The sequence below is a fragment of the Eriocheir sinensis genome, chromosome 32 (genome assembly GCF_024679095.1).
Source record: "Eriocheir sinensis breed Jianghai 21 chromosome 32, ASM2467909v1, whole genome shotgun sequence".
Taxonomy (NCBI): Eukaryota; Metazoa; Arthropoda; class Malacostraca; order Decapoda; family Varunidae; genus Eriocheir; species Eriocheir sinensis.
Window position 1 is genome coordinate 13,915,584 of NC_066540.1, and position 16,181 is coordinate 13,931,764.

Sequence of the window (16,181 nt, forward strand, 5' to 3'; positions counted from 1 at the left end):
GCAAAGATTGGCTGATCTAAAGAAATATATTTACAAATTCCCAAGTATTCAACAATTAAGTGCCTCACTAAGCAAAGAGTAGTCGGTGTTTCTTTTCGCCGAATTTGCTTATTGTTATAGTAGTTGTAATTATATCAGTGTATTATTATTATTATTGTTATATATCACCATGGATTAGGAATGCAGGTATAGTGGAAAATACCCACTTCAGAGAGATCACGCCACCATTGTAGGAAAGTCATCTGTCAGTGTTTACCGTCTTGGTATGTGTAACAAGCATTTCATCAACTCAGGGGTCACCTTGACTTACGTGACCAAATTGTAATTTCATTATTTTCCAAGTCTCTAACGCCACTCCTTCCTGAGAGCTCGACTGACACAGACCTTTTGTCTCGGCTCTCTCTCCAACGCTCCCTGTATTTTAGGTTAAAGAATATACTCACCTAAAGCAGCGAGTGTTTCCCTCACGCCCCTGTTCGCCCACCAAGACCCTGTCTGAGCTCCTCGCAACCAAGCCTTACACCGTTACATTATCACTCTCTCGACTGAAATAGGGATATCATAGTACACACAGAGGAGGGCAAGTCCGTTCAGGCGCTCTTGGCCGACGGTACTCCTCAAATAGGTTTTAAGACTTTTCAATGCTGAGAAAGACCTCTCGGCATCCGCATTGGAGACTGGAAGCGTCAACAGTTTTCAAGAGAATGGCGAGATTGGGGAACATGCTGGTGCTGGCGTGTGCCTGGGCTTCTTTAATAGTTTGGAAGACCGGAACAGATAATGCCCAGCGCTCCGCTTCCGCCTTCACGAGTGTCAGGGCTTCGATGTCGAGTTCGTAGAGTTTCGCCGCTTAAAGCACATGCCGCAACATCCGTTTCGGGGCTTTGAGGAGTTGCTTGAGCTGATCGAAGTGCGACAGGCACTGTGCCGTCGCCGAACCGGCTCTTCAACTCGGCCAAGACGTGGTCCACGAATGGAATGTACACCGCCCGGCGGTAGTACTCCTCAGCATTCTCGCACGGATGAAAGAGTGAAGATGCTGGTTAACTCTTGCATAAGGGGTTTGGACAGTATAGGAATGAGCATGAGTAGAAAGTCGAGTGCAGCGGGGCCGCGGGAGGGGGGGAGGCATGCAGTTAGCAAGTTCAGAAGAGTAGTCAGCGTGGAAATATCGATAGAAGATAAAAAGAGAGGCAACATTGCAGCGGAATTTAAGAGGTAGAAGACTATCAGTATGAGGAGGAGAGCTGATGAGACGAAGAGCCTTAGCCTCCACTCTGTCCAGAAGAGCTGTGTGAGTGGAGCCCCCCCACACATGAGATGCATACTCCATATGAGGGCGGACAAGGCCCCTGTATATGGACAGCAACTGTGCAGGGGAGAAGAACTGGCGGAGACGGTACAGAACGCCCAGCCTCGAGGAAGCTGATTTAGTAAGAGATGAGATATGAAGTTTCCAGTTGAGATTTTGAGTTAAGGATAGACCGAGGATGTTTAGTGTTGAGGAAGGTGATAGCTGGGTGTTGTCAAAGAATAGGGGATAGTTGTTTGGAAGATTGTGTCGAGTGGATAGGTGGAGAAACTGTGTTTTTGAAGCGTTGAAGGACACCAGGTTCTTCTTGCTCCAATCGGAAATAATAGTAAGGTCTGAGGCTAAGCGTTCTGCAGCCTCCAGCCTTGAGTCGTTAAGTTCCTGAAGGGTGGGTCTTCTATTAAAAGAAGTTGAGTAATGCAGAGTGGAATCATCGGCGTAGGAATGGATAGGACAGTTCGTTTTGGAAAGAAGATCATCAATGAACAACAGAAAAGAGTGGAGATAGGACAGAACCCTGTGGGACACCACTGTTAATAGATTTAGGAAGAACAGTGACCGTCTACCACGGCAGAAATAGAACGGTCAGAAAGGAAACTGGAGATAAAGGTACAGAGAAGGATAGAAACCGTAGGAGGGTAGTTTAGAAAGCCAAGATGTGTGCCAGACCCTATCAAAAGCTTTTGATATGTCCAGCGCAATAGCAAAAGTTTCACCGAAACGGCTAAGAGAGGATGACCAAGAGTCAGTTAAGAAGGCTAGGAGATCACCAGTAGAACGCCCCTTGCGGAACCCATACTGGCGATCAGATAGAAGGTCAGAAGGAAAGGTGCTTGAATCTTCCGGTTAAGGATTGATTCAAAAGCTTTAGATAGACAAGAAAGTAAAGCTATAGGACGGTAGTTTGAGGGATTGGAGCGGTCACCCTTCTTAGGCACAGGCTGTATGAAGGCATACTTCCAGCAAGAAGGAAAGGTAGATGTTGACAGGCAGAGGCGAAAGAGTTTGACCAGGCAGGGTGACAGCATATATATATATATATATATATATATATATATATATATATATATATATATATATATATATATATATATATATTTTTTTTACGTTATTGCCTATTGCGCCGGTAGGCATCTTCCCGGTGGGGCCTGATGGTCGGCCCAAGGCTTCTTCCAGGTGGGGCCTGATGGTCGGCCCAGCCCGTTCTGGCGCAGGCGAGTGTTTATAGTGGCGCCATCTTGCATTGGCTCATGCTGCCCCCCGGAACTCGTTCTTGATTCGCTTGGACGGGTTCCTCTAGAGTCCGGGTTGATGGGTGGTCTTCAGGACAGCATGTGGGTAGTTTTAAGCCACTCGGCGGTGACTGAAAATCCGAGTGGTAGCGTGGGATTCGAACCCACGTCGTCCATCACGCAGTGAATGTGAGCCCAGTACGCTATCACCTACGCCTACCAAATATATATATATATATATATATATATATATATATATATATATATATATATATATATATATATATATATATATATATATATATATATATATATATATATATATATATATATATATATATATATATATATATATATATATATATATATATATATATATATATATATATATATATATATATATATATATATATATATATATATATATATATATATATATATATATATATATATATATATATATATATATATATATATATATATATATATATATATATATATATATATATATATATATATATATATATATATATATATATATATATATATATATATATATATGTCAGCAATGTAAACATCCTTGGGGAAGCGGAGCTTGATAATAAACATTCGTACCAGCACATGGAAAAGAAACATGGTCCCTCTAATTTCTTGACTTTAATTGTTGCGCGACAGTTTCGGAGAGGACATATCTCCATCATCAGGCATCTAGTTGTAGAGACAATAAAATCATGACATAATAACCGCGATTTACAGAATCATGCTGGTCAATAAGTAACATAATAAACCGCTGAATTAAAAGCGGAAAATTAAAAGATCATAAAACACCTAAAAAAAAAAGAAAAACGAAGAGAAAACCGACGTGACCTATCTTACCTTAAAAGCAAAGATGATCAAGTGACTTCAGATTGCCGGCAAGGGAGGGCCTAAGTCCGTATGTAAGTTGTGATTCGACAACAGGGAGCTCCATTGCATTGAAGTGAACAGAGAGGACCGAGAATGAGCATTTTTTAATATGATAAAAATTCAGTGTGTTCACGTATAGCACTAGAGGAGGGGTTGAGTAAGGTTTTATTGGTTTGGATTGATTTACCCATATGTTCAAAGATTCGAACCCTAAATTGGCGTTTTGTTTGGCCAATATACATTGCATTACAGCAATGGCACTTGTAACCATAAACCACAGAGGCCTGCAGTTCATTAGGGATCGAATCTTTGAATCTGAAAAGGTTACCTATTGTTTTCCTGGGCTTATAGATAACTCTAACATCTATCTGGGGATAAAATTCATGTAATAATTTAGTGAGTTTGTTCCTTAGTGAAAAACTGCTTTTGCCCAAGAATCTTATATAAAAATATACTGTAGCTTCTTTTACTGTAATAAGTGGTTCCGAGGAGTTAATAATCTCATTAATTGTTTACTGGTATAAGTATCGAAGAAGCGGTGGCTAAATCCATTGTTATAAAGGAATTGCTTGATAAACTAATTCACAATGTAAATTGACATAACTCGAACAAATATTATACGCTCGGGCAATGAGGGTGAGGACCAAATTCCTTTTATATGAAATGGGGATAAACGAAGAAAATTTTTATGACAGTCCAGTAGATGTTGGCTTCCTATAAACAGATGTAGAGAAAACTCAGTTACATTTTTTGACGTTGGCATCTAGAAAAGGTATTTCACCTTTACATTCACTTTCAGACGTAAACTCTATTATATTTTCATGCGTGTTCGTGTCGTGATGTGATTCGTAGCAAGGGGGGTCGTTGGGTCTCCTGATGTCACGTGTATCGTTCAGGGTTGTTTGAAGGCGACAATCAGCACTCATGATTAGATGTAAATCACACGCACTCACACAAAAAGCCTGATTATGGATGAAGTATGTCGGGAATACCTCAAGGACAAGGGGACGCACTGCACGAGATAATGGGAAAGTGGAGAGGAGAGAGAGAAAGGGGAAGAGAAAAGGAAAGAAATGGGAAAGAGAAAAGGAAAGAAAATGGGAGAGAGAGAGAGAGAAGGAAGAAGACGTGGAAAGCAAAAGAAAGGTTAAAATAAGGAGGGAGAGAGAAAAGGAGAGAGGAAGAGAAATAGAGAAATGAAATAGAGAAAGGGAAGGAGAGAAAAGGAGAGAATGGGACAGAGAAAAGGGAAGAGAAAGTGGATGAGATTAGAAAAGCGAAAGGAGAAGAGAGAAGGGAACAGAAAGGAAAGGAGAGACATGGAAAGGGAAGGAAAGGGAGAAATAAAAAAAAGAGAAGAGAGAAAGGAAAAGAGGAAGAGAAAGAGGAAGAAACATAGAGAAAGAGGAAGATAAAAAAAAAGGGGGAGAGAAAAGGAGACAGAGAAAGGGAAGGAGAGACATGGAAAGGGGAAGAAAAATAAAAAAGGAAGGAAAGGGGAAAATGAAGAGGAAGAGAGAAAGGGACAGAGGAAGAGGAAGACGAGGAAGAAGAAAAGGGAAAAGGAGAGAAAAGGAAAAAGGAAAGAGAAAGTAAGGGATAGAAAGCGAGAGAAAGGGAAAGAGAAAGGGAGAGAAAAGTGAGAAAAGGAAAAAGAGAAAAGGGACGGAGGGAAATGGAAGGAGAGATGGAAATAGAAAGCTACAAAGGGAAACAGCAGGAGAGAAAGGAAAGGAGAAAAGGGAAGAGAAAGGGGTAGAGAATTAAAAGGAGAGAAAAGAAAAATAATGGGAAGGAGAAAAGGGGGAGAAAGAAAAAGGGAAAGAGAAAGAGGAGGAGAAAAAGGGAAAGACAGAGGAGACGAAAGAAAAACAAAGAGAAAAGGGAAGAGAAAAAGGGAGAGAAAAGGGAAACAAAGGGAAGGAGAAAAAGGGAAGAGAAAGGGAAAGAAAGGAAAGGAAGGGGAGGGAAAGAGAGTATGGGAACGTGAGAAAGGGAGAGAAAGGAGAAGTGAGAGAGAGAGAGAGAGAGAGAGAGAGAGAGAGAGAGAGAGAGAGAGAGAGAGAGAGAGAGAGAGAGAGAGAGAGAGAGCGCATGTGTGTGTGTGTGTATGTATGTATGTATGTATGTGTGTATGTGTGTGTGTGTGTGTGTGTGTGTGTGTGTGTGTGTGTGTGTGTGTGTGTGTGTGTATGTATGTATGTATGTATGTGTGTGTGTGTGTGTGTGTGTGTGTGTGTGTGTGTGTGTGTGTGTGTGTGTGTGTGTGTGTGTGTGTGTGTGTATGTGTGTGTATGTGTGTGTGTGTGTGTGTGTGTGTGTGTGTGTGTGTGTGTGTGTGTGTGTGTGACAAGCCTCCTCGCAAGCAACTCGAGGGGGACATCTTGGGGTTAATCAGAGCGGGTTTTCCGAGCGGGTGAGTGGGTGAGTCAGTGTCGAGACGCGTGCAAGCAAAGTCTTATCACTTCAATCAAGGACACGATAGATCAAACCTGATGTTCTTCAACGCCTCAAAAACTCAATTTATTCATCTATCAACACGACACAACCTTCCAGACACCCATCCCTTATTCTTTGACAACACTCAGATGTCACATTCTAATACACTAAACATCCTCGGTCTATCCTTAACTCAAATTCTCAACCGAAAACTCCATATCTCCTCTCACTAAATCAGCTTCCTCGAGGTTGGGCGTTCTGTATCGTCTCCGCCAGTTCTTCTCCCCCTCACAGATGCTGTCCATATACAGAGGCTTGTCCGCCCTCGTATGGACTATGCATCACACATGTGGGGGGGGGCTCAACTTAACACAGCTCTCTTGGACAGAGTCAAAGGCTCTTCGTCTCATCAATTCCCCTCCTCATACTGACAGTCTGCTACCTCTTAAATTCCGCCGCCATGTTGCCTCTCTTTCTATCTTCTATCGATATCGTTGTGCTGACTGCTCTTCTGAAATTGCTAACTGCATGCCTCCCGCTCTCCCGCGGCCCCGCTGCACTCGTCTTTCTACTCTAGTTCATCCCTATACTGTCCAAACCCCTTATGCAAGAGTTAACCAACATCTTCACTCTTTCATCCCCTACACTGGTAAACTCTGGAACAGCCTCCCTTTGTCTGTACTTCCTCCTGCCTATGACTTGACCTCTTTCCAGAGGAGTGTATCAAGACACCTCTCCACCCGAAATTGATCTCTCTTTTGTCTATTGTATATTGTGGGAGCAGGGTGTAGCGGGCTCTTTTTGTTGCCCTTGAGCTGTCTCCTTTGTTATAGAAAAAAAAAGTAGAAACAGGAGGTAAGAGCTCCCGCTAGGTGCTACTGCAGACGGGGACGAGTAAAGGCATGACAGAGCGGGGGCATACGCTATAGGTGAGCGTGGCCGAGGTACTCATCTCCATCACATTGGCCCTGGATCATGAGGTGGGTAAAAAAAAAACAATACCTCGAGACACAGGGTACAAGAGCATGCCACCAGGACTATCTGTCTTGAGGGGCCCACCCAAAAGCAATTGAGTGATAGCGCACCATGTTATCGCATAGGCTACAGCGGGAAGACATTACAGTCTCCAGGCCACAGGCCTGCCCTCACAAGTCGAATGCTGATAAGTTCGGCCAGGCTGGGGCAGTCCAAGCTGCCTATCAGTGGTTGTCCTTGCCAACAAGATAAAAAAACAAAAACAAAAAAACAGTAGTGGAATACCACCATACCAACTGCTTCATTGTCGTCTTGTCCTCAGCAGTGAAGGAAGACATTGTTGTTTACAGCTGCATCACCTACGGTTTGAATCACTTCTAGCTAGAAAAATCTGGGTAAGTTCAATAACTAGGGCAGTTTTTTTTACAGCTAACAACAAGTAACATAATAATAAAAAGCCCGATAAGCGCTGCTTCCTCAAAAGAGAAAAGAATGAGTGGCCAGAAGAGAGGTAAGCGTATTAGAGTATTGTTGTTGACATGTAGTAGTGTAGAGGCGGCGAGGAGGTGCGGGTGATCACTGCTCTCCAGGATTCCAGGGACGTCTGGTCTGTATAGTGTTGGGAACCGTTGGCTGAGGCAAAATACCACAAACAATGAGCTGAAGTTTTACTGATACTTCGAGTTCATATTAAAACAGAGTTCACAGCCAGTAACAGGGACACTGCAGCGCGGCCCCCGTCACTGGTCTTTATGTGGACTCTTGTGATATAAAATGGGACGCAGCGCCCTGCAGCAACTACTCGAAGGATATAGCGATGGTACGTTGCCGCTGTGGTGCAGGCCCTTCCAAGTAGCTAATGTATCTATCGGCAATATCAGTAAACGGTGGCTGAGTGGTTAGTGTGCCGGTGCCGCGCTCGCCGCGTTTTAGACGATGCGGGTTCGAATCCGCTGCTACCACCTGAGATTTTTTTTTTTTTTTTTTTACGTCGTAGCCTATTGCGCCGGTAGGCTTCTTCCCGGTGGATCCTGATGGTCGGTCCAAGGCTTCTTCCCGGTGGGGCCTGTTGGTCGGCCCAGCCCGTTCTGGCGCAGGCGAGTGTTTATAGTGGCGCCATCTTGCATTGACTCATGCTGCGTTCCCGGAGCTCATCTTTAATCCTAGAATCTAGAATCCGGGTTGATAGGTGTTCTTCTGGACAGTATGTGGGTAGTTTTAAGCCACTCGGCGGCGGCTGAAAAATCCCAGCTTGGTGGCACCGGGCGGGGATTGAACTCGCGTCCTCCTGAACGCGGGGCCGTCTTGCTATCCATTCAGCCACCGCCTACCCAAGCCAAGTGGCCTAAAACTATCCACACGCTGTCCTGAAGACCACCTATGAAACCGGACTCTAGACGAACCGTCCAAGTGAATAAAAAATGAGCTCCTGGAGGAGGAATGGGTCAAGAATAGAGGGGTTGCACTGACGTCACACCGTTTCGCTTTTGTTTTAGAAAAAAAAAACCTGTCAGGCATATTGGGAGGCACGAGCAATCAGCTGAGCCCCTGCCCCCTGATGATGGCTGGCTCGTGCCTCGCGTCTTCAAGATCAAACTTCAAGATATACTTGATGATAAGAACAATCAATATATGACTAATTTAACCCCGGGCATCCCCGGGCGGCGTTTAGTAAGAACATAAGAACGTAAGTGGTTCGCAAAAAGCCCACTGGCCTACACTTACCAGCCCCTGTCTACCTACCGCGAGTGGAAGTGTAGCACCTATCCGTAACTAAAATACACACAAACACAGTAATAGATGGACCACTAACACCCACACATCAACACAGTAATAGATGGACCACTAACACCCACACCCACACAGTAATAGATGGGCCACTAACACCCACACCCACACAGTAATAGATGGGCCACTAACACCCACACACCAACACAGTAATAGATGGGCCACTAACACACACACCCACACAGTAATAGATGGGCCACTAACACACACACACCAACACAGTAATAGATGGGCCACTAACACACACACCCACACAGTAATAGATGGGCCACTAACACCCACACCCACACAGTAATAGATGGGCCACTAACACACACACACCAACACAGTAATAGATGGGCCACTAACACCCACACCCACACAGTAATAGATGGGCCACTAACACCCACACCCACACAGTAATAGATGGGCCACTAACACCCACACCCACACAGTAATAGATGGGCCACTAACACCCACACCCACACAGTAATAGATGGGCCACTAACACACACCCACACAGTAATAGATGGGCCACTAACACCCACACCAACACAGTAATAGATGGGCCACTAACACACCCACCCACACAGTAATAGATGGGCCACTAACACCCACACCCACACAGTAATAGATGGGCCACTAACACACACCCACACAGTAATAGATGGGCCACTAACACCCACACCCACACAGTAATAGATGGGTCATTAACACACCCACACACCCACACAGTAATAGATGGGCCACTAACACCCACACCCACACAGTAATAGATGGGCCACTAACACCCACACCCACACAGTAATAGATGGGCCACTAACACCCACACCAACACAGTAATAGATGGGCCACTAACACACACACCAACACAGTAATAGATGGGCCACTAACACCCACACCAACACAATAATAGATGGGCCACTAACATCCACACATCAACACAGTAATAGATGGGCCACTAACACACCCACCCACACAGTAATAGATGGGCCACTAACACCCACACCCACACAGTAATAGATGGGCCACTAACACCCACACCCACACAGTAATAGATGGGCCACTAACACCCACACCCACACAGTAATAGATGGGCCACTAACACCCACACCCACACAGTAATAGATGGGCCACTAACACCCACCACACAGTAATAGATGGGCCACTAACACCCACACACAGTAATAGATGGGCCACTAACACACCCACACCCACACAGTAATAGATGGGCCACTAACACCCACACCCACACAGTAATAGATGGGCCACTAACACCCACACACCAACACAATAATAGATGGGCCACTAACACCCACACCCACACAGTAATAGATGGGCCACTAACACCCACACACCAACACAATAATAGATGGACCACTAACACCCACACCCACACAGTAATAGATGGACCACTAACACCTACACACCAACACAGTAATAGATGGGCCACTAACACACCCACTCACACAGTAATAGATGGGCCACTAACACCCACACACCAACACAGTAATAGATGGGCTTTTAGACCCTTCTTTTCTTGTATTAAATCAACTCTTTTATCACTCATTAATTACTCCATAAATGATCTCACCGTCTCGTATCCCTGGTAGCGTGATCCGGCTTAAGTTGTTATTGGAGACTGGTGTTCGGGGATAAACAAGGGAAAAAGTAAATATACATTTATTTAAAATTAAATGAAAGTAATTGCCTTACGCAATATTCTATGCTCAGACGATCATAACACTGGCATATTCAGCAATGGATGCAACATATGACAAACGACATGTCTTAAACATAATACTACAATATGTGCTCAGTTGTTGCCAATAATAATAACACTCGTCGTTCCACAAGCAGTGGTTTGTATCTCTCTGCTTACATCACAATCATTATGTACTCTCTTCACAAAATCCTAATAACACATTCCTATAGTATAATCTACTACAAGTCATGGAAACACCCAATTTTACCACACCCAGTGGTTTTACCTTTGCTTTACATCGCAAACAAATAATCACAATCCTGTCCCACTCACAATCCTACTTCACATCTCCTACATTATAATCTCCAGGACAATACAGTCGGTTTCCCTTAGATTCTCGAATTTCTACTCACGATTGAGATCACAACAGCCATTCTCGGCTGAGTGAGTAGCAGGTCTGCTTGAGGCGAGAACCAAGCTCGGTCTACCCATACCACTGATTTCTAGGCCACATTTTTCTTTGCTTTAGGCGGACTTACATCCTTGACACGCCCTTAATATTCTACATAACCAATGGCCAATACTTCCTGTCACACCCATCTGCTCGCTCATTATGTTGTATTGTTTTACTTCTCCTGCTATTCGTGAGTCAGTCTTAAGACACTCCCTCAGTGATTTTTCTGTTAAATTATTGGCTCATAACATGTCGCCACGACTGACGTCACGGGTCAGAGTCTTTTTCAATGGTTGTTCACACTTTCTGACCAAGCCCACTGGGCATCTGTTTTCTGTACCTGAGTCTGGGTATCTGTTTTCCTTTACCCTCGTTGTTTCCCCTCTTTGGTATTTGAGATGCTTACACTTATATATATGTCACCCTTTTTGTTAGTGTTTGTCCTGTCAGATGTTTACACAGTTGTATACCTGCTTTTCCTCTCTGGGTATCTGTTTTCCTTTACCCTCGTTGTTTCCCCTCTTTGGTATTTGAGATGCTTACACTGTTATATATGTCACCCTTTTTGTTAGTGTTTGTCCTGTCAGATGTTTACACAATTGTATATCTCACTCCTCTGTTTCCTCGTTTTCCGGGTCCTGACATACTTCCCCTTCCGGAAGATCTCGCCCCTGAGATCTCACAGGTGTTGGTGGAGAAGATACGCCTTGCAATGTCTGCAGTTGGTTCGAGTCCGGAATTAGGCAGCGTCGTGCGTAGCGTAGGACATAGGAATACCCCACGGCAGACGTCACCAGCAGAAGAACCAGGATCACGACAATGGCGAAGACAATCCACCAATGGATTGCGGGTTGAAAGGGCTGATCCGGCTCGACCACATAATTTAGGGGCTGCAAGCCAGCTGTTAGCTCCTGTAGGGGGATGGACTCAGCACTGCGAAGAGAACCTTGCCGAAGCATCAATATCCCATTATCCGTCAGGCTGACAGTATGTCTGTTTACAGGATGGGTAGAGCATGTGAGTGTCAGAGTGATGGGGGAGGCAAGTGAACAGGTCCAGTAGCCAGGACCTTTCAAAACATAGGGGGAAATGTTTTCAAGACTATTGTGTGGCAGAGGTTGATCACTGACTCATGTTTCAAGAAAGCAGCCGATTTACAAGAGGCTGCGTTACTAGCCTCATGGACGGGGCCTGTGGGAGGACAAACTAACATATGGTTATTCTTGTTACAGTGTTTTATACTAGAAAGCATAAAATATATTTTCCTATTCTCACTGAAGGCAATACATCTTGAATCAACACTATACATAAGAAAGTAAGTGCTATTCTGCACAGAAAATGGAAGGGAGTCGATTCGAAAGACATCAAAGGTGTCAATCGGATCTCCTCGCAAAGGTTTGGTGAAATAGAAATTACGAGAATCGTGCAAAGCCGTTGTCCTGGAGGACAGTTATTACATCCCTATATAGAGCTAAAAAATCAAGAACTGCAAGGCACAAAAAACCTGGAGGCCGATCCTAGGCTTCCTTTAATGTGCTGAACAACTGTTTGTCTCACATAATGGTTGGAGTTATGTATGTTTGCAGGGGAGCCTGCAGACTCAAATATAAATCTTGTATACCTGGTCTTATGTGTCTCAATGCTAAGTCAAAATATAACAATTCTTGTAGGAGATTTTTTCTCTTCCTAATGCCATAGTCTATACTAAAAATGGCGCACAACTTGGTTCAATACATCTACAGCTGAATATAGCCTGTTAAAGGCAGATTGCATGGCATGCATATTACTTAATGATGTTGAGTTTTCCATAATAAACATTTAACTATATAAAATCTTTCTCAGTTAATGACTCTAGTCCTCTATTTTTTCATGAATAGCATCAACTTGAGCCTGGGTCGCGGTACCAAATAGGTTATTAGACAAGGATCCTCAAAAAAATTATTTCCCGTTTTTTTTTTTTTTCTATAATTCATAGAAGCATGCAGCTTGTTTTGAATAGTAGTCATCACATAGCCTAAAACTTTTTTTAGATGATGCAACAATAAACTGAATTCGTTTTCAAAATTAAAGAGTGTGTATTTTATTTTTTGCTTCTACAGCTGGATACTCAGGTGACATTTGAATAACATTTCAAGTAACGAAGCAGTTAAAATCCGTGCTTTATATAATGCAGCTAAAACATCTTCTGTGAGGCTAAACGGTACTATAGTCTCTATCTGTGAGGACTATAATATAGATAGTATGTTGGTGTGAAACTTTGGCCAGCACGTGTTGGGGACTCCTGTTGTGTCATTGAGTCGTACACCGAAAGAGTCAAATCAATCTGTGGTTTATTTCGTCATATTTCCGCTCAATTATTGCATTTTCATCCTTATGCATTATTCCTGTTCTCTATCGTATTAGTTTTGACATTACATTAGGCAACTCTTGTACCGTCGAAGAGCGAAGGCTTTATCTATGCCGAGGTGGCTCTGAAAGTTTGGGAGTAACCTGAGAAGGTAGGGCCTGTGCATCAGCTGTTTATTGCTGTTGTAGAACGAACATTATTTAATGTGTCATGAGTAGCAGTCACCTCTCCGCTACGAGTTATTATTTTCGGTAGAATTTGTCTCAGCGATTTAGGGTTGAGCAATGCAAAGAATAGATCAGTGTCTGTCTCTGGATTTAAAGGGTATGCTCGCCTAATCGTTGGACATTGCTGCACGTCGATGCAATCTTCATGAAGGACTTTTACTCTATCTGTGGGGACCGTTGAAACCTTACTAGTCCTGAGGTTTATAATTTATACCATTATATCACTGATCTTCTCTATTACCCTGTAGGGTCCATCAAAAATAGGTTGCAACTTTTTCTTTTCTTTTCTTTTAGGTGTATGTTTGAGGAACACTCTGTCGCCAACGTTGATAGTTTTGATTTTTGTAACTTGGTAATACTTTTCCATTTCTTCTCTACTTTCTTTATTGTAAACCTGGCATCTATTATAAACTTTCTTTGCAATTGCAGCCATTTCCTTTTCATAGGAGTCAATATCATAAACTTTCCTTGCAATTGCAACCATTTCCTCTTTATAGGAGTAAATATCATAAACTTTCCTTGCAATTACAACCATTTCCTCTTTATAGGAGTAAATATCATAAACTTTCCTTGCAATTACAGCCATTTCCTCTTTATAGGAGTAAATATCATAAACTTTCCTTGCAATTACAGCCATTTCCTCTTTATAGGAGTAAATATCATAAACGTTCCTTGCAAATACAACCATTTCCTCTTTATAGGAGTAAATATCATAAACTTTCCTTGCAATTACAGCCATTTCCTCTTTATAGGAGTCAATATCATAAACTTTCCTTGCAATTACAGCCATTTCCTCTTTAAAGGAGTAAATATCATAAACTTTCCTTGCAATTACAACCATTTCCTCTTTATAGGAGTCAATATCATAAACTTTCCTTGCAATTACAGCCATTTCCTCTTTATAGGAGTAAATATCATAAACTTTCCTTGCAATTACAGCCATTTCCTCTTTATAGGAGTCAATATCATAAACTTTCCTTGCAATTACAACCATTTCCTCTTTAAAGGAGTAAATATCATAAACTTTCCTTGCAATTACAGCCATTTCCTCTTTATAGGAGTCAATATCATAAACTTTCCTTGCAATTACAACCATTTCCTCTTTATAGGAGTCAATATCATAAACTTTCCTTGCAATTACAACCATTTCCTCTTTATAGGAGTAAATATCATAAACTTTCCTTGCAATTACAACCATTTCCTCTTTATAGGAGTAAATATCATAAACTTTCCTTGCAATTACAACCATTTCCTCTTTATAGGAGTAAATATCATAAACTTTCCTTGCAATTACAACCATTTCCTCTTTATAGGAGTAAATATCATAAACTTTCTTTGCAATTGCAGTCATTTCCTCTTTATAGGAGTAAATATCATAAACGTTCCTTGCAATTACAACCATTTCCTCTTTATAGGAGTAAATATCATAAACTTTCCTTGCAATTACAACCATTTCCTCTTTATAGGAGTAAATATCATAAACGTTCCTTGCAATTACAACCATTTCCTCTTTATAGGAGTAAATATCATAAACGTTCCTTGCAATTACAACCATTTCCTCTTTATAGGAGTAAATATCATAAACTTTCCTTGCAATTACAACCATTTCCTCTTTATAGGAGTAAATATCATAAACGTTCCTTGCAATTACAACCATTTCCTCTTTATAGGAGTAAATATCATAAACTTTCCTTGCAATTACAACCATTTCCTCTTGATAGGAGTAAATATCATAAACTTTCCTTGCAATTACAACCATTTCCTCTTTATAGGAGTAAATATCATAAACTTTCCTTGCAATTACAACCATTTCCTCTTGATAGGAGTAAATATCATAAACGTTCCTTGCAAATACAGCCATTTCCTCTTTACAGGAGTAAATATCATACCAGGGCTGCTGAATTTTTTTCTAACATAGTGTAGGGTACAAGAGGATCTCTAAAAATTCTCTCTCTGTCTCTCTCGATAAAATGGGGACTCCTTTATGGTGCGATAATACGCAGGATTATAGGCCAAGATGTCTATAAGTAGCATTATATCCCAAACGGACACATTTCCTAGAACATTCTCCTCAAAATGTTAACAACAGTATAATTTGCGCGCTTTATTATTCCATTTCCATTTGTATGGTAAGCCGTTATTCGCGTGTCGCACAGGTAGCTTCTAATTTATCTCCTGCATCACGGAATTAACGAACTCTGAACCTTGATCTGTAACAACTGTCTGAGGAACACCGTGTACACAAACAACATCCACGTACAACGCCCTTGCCATTTCGCGGGCTTCCTTACTCCGTAAGGGTACTATAATCAAATACCTTTAAAAACATCAACTATGGGCATTACGTATCGAACCCCATTGTCCGATACACCCATGGGACCCACAAGGTCCATGTGTATTCTTCCAAAAGGAGCGGTGACGTCTGGATATTGCCGCCAAGGAGCAGGGTGCAAGTTCCCAACTCACTTTTAAAACGACTACCATGACACACTTCCTTACATAATTTTCTACATCCCGTTTCATTCCAGGCCAGAAAGCGAACTTTCTACACCGACATAACGTAACTTTGGTTCCTCCGTGCCCTGCAGTGGCGACGAATGAGCCAGAGTTATCGCCTTGGAAATACTTGGGGGGTAGAATCACCACCTTAGTGGCTTCTCCGTACGGACTCACTAAAACACATCATTTATTTCCACCTGTAACTCTGACAGGGGCGGCATCTCACATTATGCCCATCTTCAACACAATATACATAATTTCCACCTGTACCTCTAACAGGGGCGGCATCTCACATTATGCCTTTTTTCTCTGAGTCTT

At 42.3% G+C, this 16,181-nt stretch overlaps 1 protein-coding gene across 7 annotated transcripts in view; it reads left to right on the plus strand.

The window, feature by feature from the left end:
- The window catches only part of LOC127006182 (uncharacterized), a 64,684-nt gene that overhangs the window by 32,909 nt on the left and 15,594 nt on the right, over window positions 1-16,181 (plus strand). Inside the window, exon 1 of one of the 7 annotated variants that reach the window (XM_050875743.1) lies at window positions 7,092-7,259. The exons of 4 other annotated variants lie outside the window; for them this stretch is intronic. Coding sequence is in view for 1 of the 3 variants with exons in the window: in XM_050875740.1 (XP_050731697.1) it covers window positions 7,682-7,684 (3 nt within the window). In the remaining 2 variants the exon portion in view is untranslated. 2 more of the 7 variants (XM_050875744.1, XM_050875740.1) reach the window with 2 other exon arrangements.